Consider the following 11629-nt stretch of genomic DNA (forward strand, 5'->3'; position numbering starts at 1 on the left):
CCTTAGGCTGGTCCCAGCAGAAGCCAAAGTCACTGACACTGAAGCCACTGCTCAAGTGCAGGTGAGTCGGATAGATGCTCCAGGAGATGCAGAGAGGGAGGGCGACTGAGTCAGCACAGGCTGGGAGAGGGAACCTGCAGACACAGACACACTTAGGAGATGGGACAGGAGCTAGAGTGATGATTCTCAGGAGCCTCAGTCAGAAGAGACTTAGATGGAAGACTGAAGGCTGTCCCTTGTACCCAAGCCTCATCCCTACCTGTGCACTGAGAGAGGAGCACGAGGAGGAAAGCAGTCCAGGCCATGGTGGACACAGCTCCTGGTCCCCACCTGAGCTGGGCTGCCCCAGGCTTGTCTTATCCTCCCTACTGTCTCCAGGGAAAATAGGGGTTGTTTATGCAAATGCTCCCCACCTCCTCATGTGGCTCTCAGATCCCAGCTGATCTCTGGTTCAGGAGGCTGAGGGTGGGGCTTGCTGTAGTGTGACCCCAGGAGGGAGGTGGAGGGAGCAGGACAGAGCATGCCAGAACCCTTCCCAGGAGCCTCTGCCAGGCCTTGAGAGCACCAGGCTGCTGGGTCTCAGCAGTGAGCCCAGGGTTCTCAGTCTCTGCCAGCCCTCAGGCCGGTGGGACCACCCAGTGTGAGGGCTCCCTGCAAAGCAGACACTTCCAGCACCCACCCCTTGCTGGCCACATTCCTTTGTTGGTGACTGAAGAAGTTACAAATGCCACAGAATTTATAATGGAGACTCCTGATACAGTGAGAAATTACTGAGATACTGACTGTCCTGTGACTATTAGGAAGTCGTCAAAACACAGTGGAGTGGGGCCATCCCACTACTGGGGCATTCTAGGAGCACCTCATAGGAGGTCTTTGAGCTGGGACTCACCTGTCTGTGTGTCCTCCTCCCCTGTTCTAGGGGCCTGGGCACTGACTGGGCTGACCCAGAGCCTCTCCTGGCCCTGACAGATGGCAGCTGCTGAGCCCAGAGCAAAGGACACAGGGACGGTCTCATGATGAGCAGTTTCCCAGCCCCTCCCTCTATCACCTGTACAGAGAGGGGGAGGAGGAAGAAGGAGGCCAGTCCAGGGCATGTGGTCCTCAGAGTCATCTTCCTAACTCCTCAGAGTGGGGTCTCAGCTCCTGCATCCTCTGATCCTCCCTCAATACTCCTGTGGGATGGACCTATTTTGTCTGAGTCTGTCCTGAACCCTGAGTGTCCCCAGCCCCATGGAGTCCTAAATGAACAGCAGATCACGTGGGGTACAGAGAAAGGTGGTGACTGTAGGAACAGTTGAAAGAAGATAACCTTCTCCTGGAGCTGTCATGGGAGCTAGACTTGGGGTGCACTGGACCAGGGACTGACCAGAAGCTGTCAGACCAAACTGGGCTCTGAGTCAGGCCAAGAACCAGGTCTGGGCATGGAGGGGTCAGCCACCTTCTTCTTGGGACATCATCTCCTTGGAGGGACCTTGAGGACTGACTTATGTCACTGAAGACAAGACTGACTTATGTCACTGAAGACAAGACCAGACTGAGAAGCTATTAGAAGTTTAAGAAAATGCTATTTTTTTCATTTTGGTTTGTTTGTACTTTATAATTATCTATTTAATTTTATTCATTATCATCATTTTCTTTTTCAGTTTAACACAAAATGTTAACACAGAGTGAGAAAGAAAGAGAAAGTGAGAAAGCAAGCTGTCTGGTGCAAGACTCAAACCGTGTTTGGCCATGTGTGAGTCCAGTTTCTTAACCACAATGCCTCCTGCCAGCCCCTCTAATGGAACTTTTTAATGATAAAAAAAGAGAAGGCATATTTTTATTTACAGGTCCCAGGAAATCAGGTTCCAGACACAGAAGTGATAACAGGGGTCACCCCAGAGCTAGACTTGGTCCTGGAAAGGGCAGCAGAGACAGTACCAGGCAGAGAGGATGCAGAGGAGGTTTATGTCTCACTTCCCCATGTGTCTGGGCACCGTGTGATCATTTAAGCTGTCCCGCCATGTAACACAGTAATAATCAGCCTCATCCTCAGGCTGCAGCCCCGAGATGTGCAGAACACCTGTACTGGCTGAGACATCTTTGGAGGCAGAGAAGTGGCTGGGGACCCCAGGGCCCTGGTGCTTGTTTGAGTCTGACTTGAACCTCAGGAGATACTGTAGGGGGTTCACTGGCCTCTGCTGGTACCAGCTCATGTTGTTGTTAATAAGTCCAAAGTTGCTGCTCAGGGTGCAGGTGAGTCTGGCAGATCCTCCGGGAGATGCAGAGAGGGAGGGTGGCTGGGTCAGCACAGGCTAGGAGAGAGAACCTGTGACACAGACACTCATAAGGTAGGGATCAGGAACAAAGGTCAAGCTGCTGGGAGAGCTGAGCCAGAGGACACTGAGTCAGGCCAGGCTGCTCCTGGACATGGGAGTTCTGTCCCTACCTAAGAAGTGGGAGAAGAACAGGAGGAGAAAAGGCACCCAGGCATGGCAAACACAGCCTTCCTGAAGTTCAGGCTGGGACTGGGCTCACCTAGCCTCTCTTATCCCCTCCATGGGGTTCACAGGAGGGCGATGATGCAAATGTCCTCCCACACCTTTCTGCCCTCCCCAACCTGCCTGGCATTTCTTCAGGCCGTTGCTCTGGTGGCTGGACCTGACAAGTGGCACTAGGAGGAGGCAGTGCTGGGACCACACCCCAAGAGGTCCAGCTGCTGAGCCTGCATCAGTGATTTCAGCTGCCCTGGCCCAGTCCTGGGAGTGTGGGGAGGGCCCAGTTGTGGGCACCCCCTGGGCAGCCTGAGACAGACCCACAGCGCCACCTACTGCCCACTGCACAAACCTCAATCTCTCAGGGGACATCCTGGCAGTGGCTCAGCCTGAGAGCCTGGTCACTGTCAGCCCACAGAAACCCACAGCCATGCCCCTGCCCTGCTCCAAGGTCACTGATGTTATAAACAGCATTATTCAGCACACAGATACATTATTTCAAGGTCTCAGAAAGCATTATATGTCATTTATGACCATTTATCTGTTTTTATATTTCTGTCCTTCCCTCCTTTCTCCTTTTATTTGTCTTTCTCTCATTCAATTCCTTTATTTTTCTGCCCATGCTTTTTGTGTCATAGCCAAGAGATAATACATATTAATTGTGATGAGTCTTTTCTCTGATGCCTCCTTCTAAGAGAGTTAGAACTTCCATCCGCACATGTTGGTCCTGGCTCATAAGCTCTGTTCTCAGCAGCAGTTGCTGTAAGGACTGTTCTTTCCCCATTGATGGTCTTGACACATATATTGAAGAAACCTCACAGCCATGTATGTCGGTGTTTATTCACAGGATCTGTATTAAATGCCATTTTTCTGTTTATATGTTCATTTACATGTCATTATCACCCTGTGGATTTTTAAATTAACTTTGTTATTATTATTATTTATACATTCAATCGCTATACATCATTTAGTTTGGAAAGAGAATTTACCCAGCATGAAGTACAACTCAGACCAGTCCAGTTGAGAAGACTATTCACATCATCATGAACAGGTAATAAACCATTTCTGTGTCCCACAGATGTCTCACCTCTCTGTTTTTTTTTCCCTCAAATTTGACTATTTTCATTGCCAGAGGACATGTGTGCTTCCAGAGACAGAAAGAGAAAGGGTGAAAGCACCCTCTGTGGGGTGTGGTCATAAGAATAACCATTTGTGAATGGCTATTCTTCCACTCCTCTTCTGGGCAGGATTTCAGGCATGCGTGCTTACATGTTTGGCTTATTTTTCAGGCTTCTGGGCCTGGGTTTTGAACATAGATTGGAATCATGTTCAGTCATGTAGGATCAGGATCCCTTAACCACTAGGCTATACACCTGGCCCATGGCAATGTTCCCTAGTTTAAAATAAAGGAATTTCTCACCTCCCAGATTTAATTTATTTTCTAGTATTTTATTTTTTTAATATTATAAAGTGCATTGTGTTATTCATTTCATCTGTGGTTAGTTATTATTCAAGGTATCAGGTCAATATATATTTATGTGTTGACTTTATATCTTGAAACTACTAAGTTCATTTCATAGTATTTATAATGTTTGAAGGCTTTTTAAAAATAATTTTCTTATTGGGAACCAGCAGTTAGCATAAAGGCTATGTCGCTGGACTCCCATGTAGTCGACCGTGGTTCGCCTCCCAGAGCCGGTGGCTTAAAACTCATGCCGGGTGCATGTGCATGTGTGCCCAAGATCCTGAGAGGAGAATGGAGGAGAAGGGATTGTGGTGTGACCATCCCCGCTGGGGGGTGACTTCTCGCTTTCTGTCTCTATGTCTCTCTCTGTCTGTCTGGCGAGTGCACACGCCCCATAGCGAAAACCTCTCAAAAAAAAAAAAGGGTATAAAAGAAGAATGCATATATTTTCAGCTATATTCCTGAAAATGTCTCAATTTCTTATAGAACTTTATTTATTTCTTTATATTTACTTGAACAATGAGGGACAGAGAGAGAGAAAGTGAAAAGGAAGCTGGTTCAGGACTCAAACCATGGTCAGCCATGTGGGAATCCAGCACCCATAGCCACCACACTACCTGCTGCCCCCCTCTTTAAGGGTCTTTTAAAGGATTGTCTACCTATAAGATCAAGTGTCTGAAAGCATTTTATTTCTTTGTTTCTAATTTCTCTCCTTTTTCTTTGTTTCTTAGTTGCTGTCTTGGATTCGTTAGATCTTCTAATGCTGTACTGAGTGGAAGTAGGAAATGGGCATTCTTGTCTTTTCCTGATATCAGAGAACCTCCCAAGGTGAAAACTCCCACCCTCCACATAAAACCACCTTGATTTTCTTGGGACATGCATTACTACATTTCTCTTTTTAAGTTTTGGCTAAAAGTTACATGTACTCACTGGAGAGAGATAGAAAGAGACAGTGAGAGGAAAAGTGAGAAATCACGCACAAGGGGGGATGGCCATGCCACACTCCTTTCTCCTCCATTTTTCTCCTGGGGTTTTGAGCATGCACGCACACACAACCAGTGTGATTTTTAAGACATCAGAACCAGGACTCAAACCGCAATCAGCTATGTGGAAGTCCAGTGCCTTAAGCATCACACCACTGGTGGGCCCCCATGGTTAGTTTGACTGCTGTTTTTATGTCCTCTGTGTTTATTCAGATGATGTCAGCTTTCTGAGAAAGGGGCCCTCCTGTCTTATTTCCACTGTGTGCTGAGCCCCACAGCCACCTCTAGAGCCTGGTGCACAGTAGAGAGTCAGTAAATGGTGTGCACGGGTGACCTCCAGATAGTCAGCTCTCCTGAATCAGACCCAGTTGGACTCTGTGTCCTCAATCTTCCCTGACCCTGTAAAGAATGAATTGTAGACTTCCAGTACACATGGTCAGAACCTCACCCCCAGTCTCTCTGTATTTGAGGAGTGCATCTCTGTGAAGGCCATTAGGGTTAATGAGGTCCTAATGGCAGGGTCCTAATTCCTGATACTGATGTCTTTATAAGAAATCTGGATACAAACCTTCAAGTCCCAGGGTTTAACTGTTTGGGGACAAAGCCAGAGACAGCAACCTGCCAGACCATGGAGAGAGGACTTATAAGGAGCCAACCTGCTGACAAGTGAATCTGGACTTTCAGGTTCTAGACCTGAAATGAAATAAATATCTGTTTGTGAAGAAGCGTATAATATTTGCTGTAGGATCCTTGTCAAACTTAGGGATTATTGCCAGATTCCAGGTATATTCACTGAGATAAACACACATGTGTCATTGCTAAATATTGGATTGGGGGTGGAATTGGAGAGCGTGAGGACAGATTCCCTAGATACATGTCACTGGACAGGAGCTCAGCCTGCAGCTTAAGACCAAACACACAAAGGAAATAGCTGATTTTTCTCCGTGTGGGTGCTGAGCGAATAAGCCCCAGGGCTGGGCAGACAGCAGGTTCTTGTCTCACTTTCCCCCTGGTCCAGAGCACTGTGGGAACATCAGTGTTGCCATCCCAGGACTGGCAGTGATAATCAGCCTCATCCTCAGCCTGGAGCCCTGAGATGGTCAGGGACGCTGAGGTTCCAAATCTGGAGCTAGAGAATCGATCAGGGGCCCCTGAGGGTCGTTCAGTATCTTCATAGATAAGTCTGGGGGCCATCCCTGGGAGCTGTTGGTACCAGTGCACAGAATAGCCACTCCCAAAGTTGTTGCTGTGTCCACTGCAGGAAATGGTGACCCTCTGGCCTGGAGGCCCAGACACTAAGGGTGTCTGAGTCAGCACAGACTGGGCCCAGGATACTGGAGGAGGGAGAGAAACAGAGAGGGTGATTCTTTGTCTAGAGACAAGAGAAGAAAACAGGGCCCAAGGTTTCCCCAGGCCTTGCCCCTGGCCCCATATCTAGTCACCTGTGCAGTGAGCCAGGAGGGTGAGCAGGAGAGGGGACCAGGCCATGGTGGAGGATTCCTGAAATTGGCCTTCTGGACCCACAGCTGAAGCAGAGTTTCCCCTAATCTCTCTCTTCCTTTCTTCAATCTTTGAGAGGGGGTGGGGCCATTTATGCAAATGAGACACCCCCCCTCCCCCAGCTTGCAGGTCTGACCTGGCCCTGGGTCAGACCTCTCTGCCTGAGGCAGAGTGGGAGGTCTTAGTCTCTGTGGGCTCAGTGGTTGGAGTCCCAGCTGTAAGTCCAGAGCAGATGGCAACATGCAGGGCCAAGTGGGGAATACCAGCTCTGATGACCCCAAATCTTTTAAAAATAGACCCCAATCACCCTCTTGTGTCCAGACCCAGACACAGCATCCTGTGACCTGGTGATTTGAGTCCCTCAGAGGAATCTTCCCCAGTGCTCTGTCCACTGCCCCCTTCCTTAGGTCCAGACCAAGCAGCCTCGTCTGTGGACCCTCTTTACCTCAGGTCAGTCTTTATGACCTACTCAGACTCCTCACAGGTGACTCTGTCCATGGCCCCCTTCACTGTTGACTGGTCAGGGCTGAGGTGTCTCTCTTACAAAGTCTTCTCAGATCAGGACCAAGTGCAGAGAACTGAGGGACTCGTGTACTCACTCCCCCAGCTCTGCAGGAGGTTGCACGATTTCTCACTTGGTTCCTCTCTGGTGGCCAGAGCTCTCCCTCTGTGGATCCCACAGTTCTGGGGAGAATGGGAGCTCTTCTCTCTGTGGAGGGGGAGCAGGTAGGGAACAGGCCTCATGTGTGTTCCTGGATTCCTGGAGAGTGATGCGGGAGCTCTGGACTTCCTGTCTGTATTTCTGCAGTCTCAAGGTCATCATCACACATGTGTATAGAACAAGGGATGAGTCCTAAGGACCTATAATCTAAACACCAGATTAGTAATGAGATGACTACACCGCTAATTCTAAGTTGTTTTCAGCTTCTCTTCAATGTTTTGTAATTAAGATACCACATGTCTGGGTCTTCTGTACAGAAAAGATATTCAGTCCTAAGACCAAAAAAAAAAAAAAAAAAGAGAAAAAAGACAAACCAAAGCCCGAGGCCTAGATTCTACCTCTGTCTTTATTTTGGACCAAGCAAAGTCTGACACGTACATGGAGCAGGGAGAGGTAGAGGATGGGATGACCCCTCATGGTGCCCAGAGACCTGAAGGACAAGGCAAGAAAGTGAACTCAGTGTCCTTTTATTTCTCCTCAAGTACATCTGTGTGCAGTGACTAAAGTGGAGAGGGATTCAGGCCATGGTGGAGACACCCCCAGAATGAGAAAGCCCAAGTCACTGTGTTTGGTTTTGAGGTCACTGGGCCCCTCTTATTCTCTTATTCTCTGTCCAGACATTGTTTCTGCTGACGTTTCTTCATGTTGATTTGTCTCAGCTGTGTGACTGTCCCTCTGTCTCTAGCTAGACATCAGATCTAGACAATAGCCCCAGGAACTAGAAGGTAAATATTAAGTAGGGGTCCAAGCCCAGAGCTCAGGTGGCTCACCGGGCCCCAGGTGCAGGAAGGTCATACCTAGAGAGTACACTTCCTGCCTCAATGTGTGGGAGCAGGGAAGGTATTTTCTAATGTGGCCACACCCAGAGCTCTACCCTCTTGGGAACTTCCAACAGCATCCCCTGCTGGCTTAGGTCCTGGTCCTTTTTCCTCTGACACCTCCCAGCACTCCTGGAAGGGTATCCCAGCTATTGCACATGGTGCTTTCTGACGTCACTACTCAGGACAATAGGTTGGATGGATGTTCTCCAGAGGTTTCTGACTGAGACATTAGTGTCTGCTGGTCATAATGTTCCTGCAGGCTGCTAAGTGCAGGGCATCTGACAGAGTCCCTGTGTCACCATGTATGCCAGCATGACCTGGCACCCAAGTTTGCCACTGCCAGGTACTTGAGGTCATTATCAATCTAAAACTATTGAAGTTCAAGTTTAATGCTTAAAATTCCTCAGAATAACACTGTTTCATACCTGGCAATAATTCAACATAAGTGTCCTTCCAGAAAATAATAATAAGTGGCTTTATCCCTGTTGCTGTGGGTGTTCCCTGTCAGGTCCTTCATCCCTATGGTGTGACCCTGACCTCTGACCTCTGTCTTGCTGGGAACATACAAGGCTGTCAGGAAAGAGCCTTTCCTTCACATGTTTCTCACTCCAGGTTCAATTTGCCTGTTATTGTTAAGTGCCAAGTTTTGATTTTCATGTGACTCTGCTATCCAGATCTTTGTGTTTATTTTAAAAATTGTTTCTATGAGGATTGATAACATAAAAGGGTAATTGCTGAAAACAAAGCATTGTAAATTTAGAGTTTTTCCTTCATTCTGGGTCTCCACTGTCTGCCCATTCTTTCTCTCCTCCACACACACATCACATCCTGATCAAGTTTCTCTGGTGAATGCTCCATGGATCAACACAGAAGAAAAACAAGACTTTCTTGAAGTGTCTGCACAACCCCTGGGTCATCTGTGAGAATGTGGATTGGAATCAGTGGCTCTTAATTCCCAGAAAATGAGGCTCATCCAATGTTGTACCAAACTAACGAAGATATCATGAAGCACCCAGATGGAAGTGAGCACTGACCAGGGTGATCGGGAATGCAGGGACTACCCGGTGGTGAGGGAGCAGGTTCTGGGCCTGAGACCCTCCTCCTACACAGGGAGATTTCCTTCTGCATGAAGACAGAACATCCTGCAGTTGTCACCTGAGCACAAGGGAAGAAGCTCATTCTTCACAGTCTCAGAGCTTAGGAAGTGACAGCAGACCTGACAGGAAGTGAACATCTATGGGACAACAGAGAACAGGGGCAATAGATGTCCTGTCCCGGGTTCTCTTCTCATCTCCACCTCATCAATGCTCACTGTGTCTCAACAGCTAGTTTTGCTTAATGAAACAAATTGATGCCAATTGCATGGGGAGAACAGTAAGAGGAGTTTTGGCTGGTGAACCCTCGCTCTGCATTGAGAGCATTGTCACTGCAGGATCTCCAACCTAAGCTGCTGTTGGTCCCAGGTAGGGATAGGGGAGGGGTGGTCAGACAAGCAAAGAGGGGGACAGATCTTTATCTCACTTTCCTGTGAGATAGGAGTGCTTGGTGACAAGCAGGATATACCCAGCTGTGGAAAAAGTGACAAGTAGCCTTGTACTCAGGCTGGAGCTCAGAGGTTGTCAATGGGCTCTGTTGTCAATTCCAGAATAGGAGAATCAGGCAGGGACCCCTGAAGGCTGACCACTGCTGTCCTGGGTCATAAACTCAGGAGATTTTACTGGGAGATTTGCTGACCAGGAGTCATGGAAATGCCCACTGTTCATGCTCCAAGAGGAGCATGAGAAGGAGAGCAGTCAGACCATGGTGGACACAGCTAGCTCCTGGGCCGGGATGCCCAGGCCTGTCTTATTATCCCTACTGCCCTCCCTGGGAGAAGCAGCTTATGCAAATACACTCCCACTCATGTGTCTCTCAGATCCCAGCTGATCTCTGGTTCAGGAGACTGAGGGAAAGGTCTGCTGGAGTGTGACCCCAGGAGGGAGGTGGAGGGAGCAGAGATGGTCTGGGGTCCATGTCCCAAGGTCTTTCTGTGCACATATGAACATGTGTCCATTATCTGGGCTGGGTGAGGTTATAGGTTGGTGGCCATTGGAAGATCCTGTCATGAGTGACTGTGTCTTTTCTTTCTATGTCTCTCTGTGTGTCTGTCTCTCTATCATGGGAGAAATAAATAAAACATCATAGTTTGCATAAAGAAGGGAAATATCTTCCCCACAGTTCTTGAGTCTTAGAAGGTGAAGTTCGAAATGCCAACAGAGCCTGATCCTCACACACATACACTTCTCCCTGTGACCCCCCCCACAGTCACACCTACGTTCTGAAGAGGGTCTGCTCTTTGCCATTCCCCAGGCCCTCCTCTGACCCAAAGGGCTACACTATCTTACCGATATCACCCATTGCCTTCTCAGGGACAAACCCCACACATAAATGAAAATAGAAATAATAACACTGTGTAACCCTGATCAAGGTGGGATTGACACTATTGTCCTCAGGGACATGGCATTTCCCAGGGGTTCAAACTGTCTTTTCTACTATTACCTGGATGTCATCATGACTTTCATACAGACATATTTGGAGTCTGTAATTTGCACTGTAATTAAAATTATAAACATTTTTGAACTATCTTTTATTTTGTGTAAGAAATTATAATTTGGGACAAGCAGATGGTGTAGTAGTTACATCTCTGAACTCCCACATGGCTGACTGCATTTCAAGTCTCGGACCCAGTGACTTGAAACTCACACTGGGCATATTTGTGTCTGTGCCCAATATTTTGGGATGAGAATGGAGAGAAGGGATTGTGATGTGACCATCCTCCCCTAGGGAGTGAGTTCTCACTGTCTTTGTCACAGTCTCTCCCTGGTGAGTGCATGCAACCTAGGCAAAAACTTCTACCTTCCAAAAATTTATAATTGTATTCACTTTGTATTTGATAGTTTTCTTATTAATTTAAATAAACTGTGAGTAGGTAATTAGGAAATTCACAATAAAAAATCCCATATCACATATATTTTTTTTCTGCTCCATCTATTGGGGATGGGACAAAAATTCCAGGTAAAACATATGTTCTATTTCAAGAACTGAGAAGGAGAGTCAGAGACCCTGGAATCCCAGGGATATCCTCATCTGTAAATGTTCTGTCTCCTGACACTCCAGGTCACAGGTCTAACACTGGGTGAGGGAAAATTAGAGATGCATCTGCCCAGGTGCATGTGCAGGTGACAGCACAGTCCCCACATTAGTAGTATCCAGCCTCAGGCTCCCCCCACCCTTGGCCATCAGCCCAGAGCAGCAGGTTCAGCACCTGGTCTGCACCTCCTCCCTGCCCACAGCTCTCCTCCTTGAGCTCGCCTTCATCACCAGAACAGACACGTGTTTCTGGACCTCAGTCTGAAATTCTTTCCCTCCTTTCCTCAGGCACAGTCAGGTCACAGGGAGTTCCTGAAGGGTCACCAGGGCTAGTGTGGCAATGATGCCTTTATATACAGTTCCCAATGCTTTGCTGAAATTTCCACCTTCTCATTCATTCAAGCATGTTTTATACAAAGACCTCGAGTGAGTCTATCAGACCATGTTTACACATCGCAGGTTTGGAATAAGGAGCTAAAAATATGAATTCATTTACTGACCATTTCTTTAACTTGTCTTGTACAGCTTTGCAGTGT

General features: G+C 47.8%; 1 protein-coding gene across 1 annotated transcript; it reads right to left on the bottom strand.

Annotated features, from left to right (window-relative positions):
• Positions 1-1952: 1952 nt before the first annotated feature.
• LOC114010061 (immunoglobulin lambda-1 light chain-like) lies at positions 1953-6451 on the bottom strand. The gene is made up of 3 exons (XM_027776657.1): positions 6365-6451; positions 5925-6256; positions 1953-2294 (listed from the first exon to the last, which is right to left on the bottom strand). Exons 1-3 carry the CDS (start codon positions 6408-6410, stop codon positions 1953-1955), a joined length of 720 nt encoding a protein of 239 aa, XP_027632458.1. The 5' UTR covers positions 6411-6451.
• Between the last annotated feature and the right edge of the window lie 5178 nt (positions 6452-11629).

Source organism: Tupaia chinensis, unplaced genomic scaffold (genome assembly GCF_000334495.1).
Source record: "Tupaia chinensis unplaced genomic scaffold, TupChi_1.0 Scaffold000697_1, whole genome shotgun sequence".
NCBI lineage: Eukaryota > Metazoa > Chordata > Mammalia > Scandentia > Tupaiidae > Tupaia > Tupaia belangeri.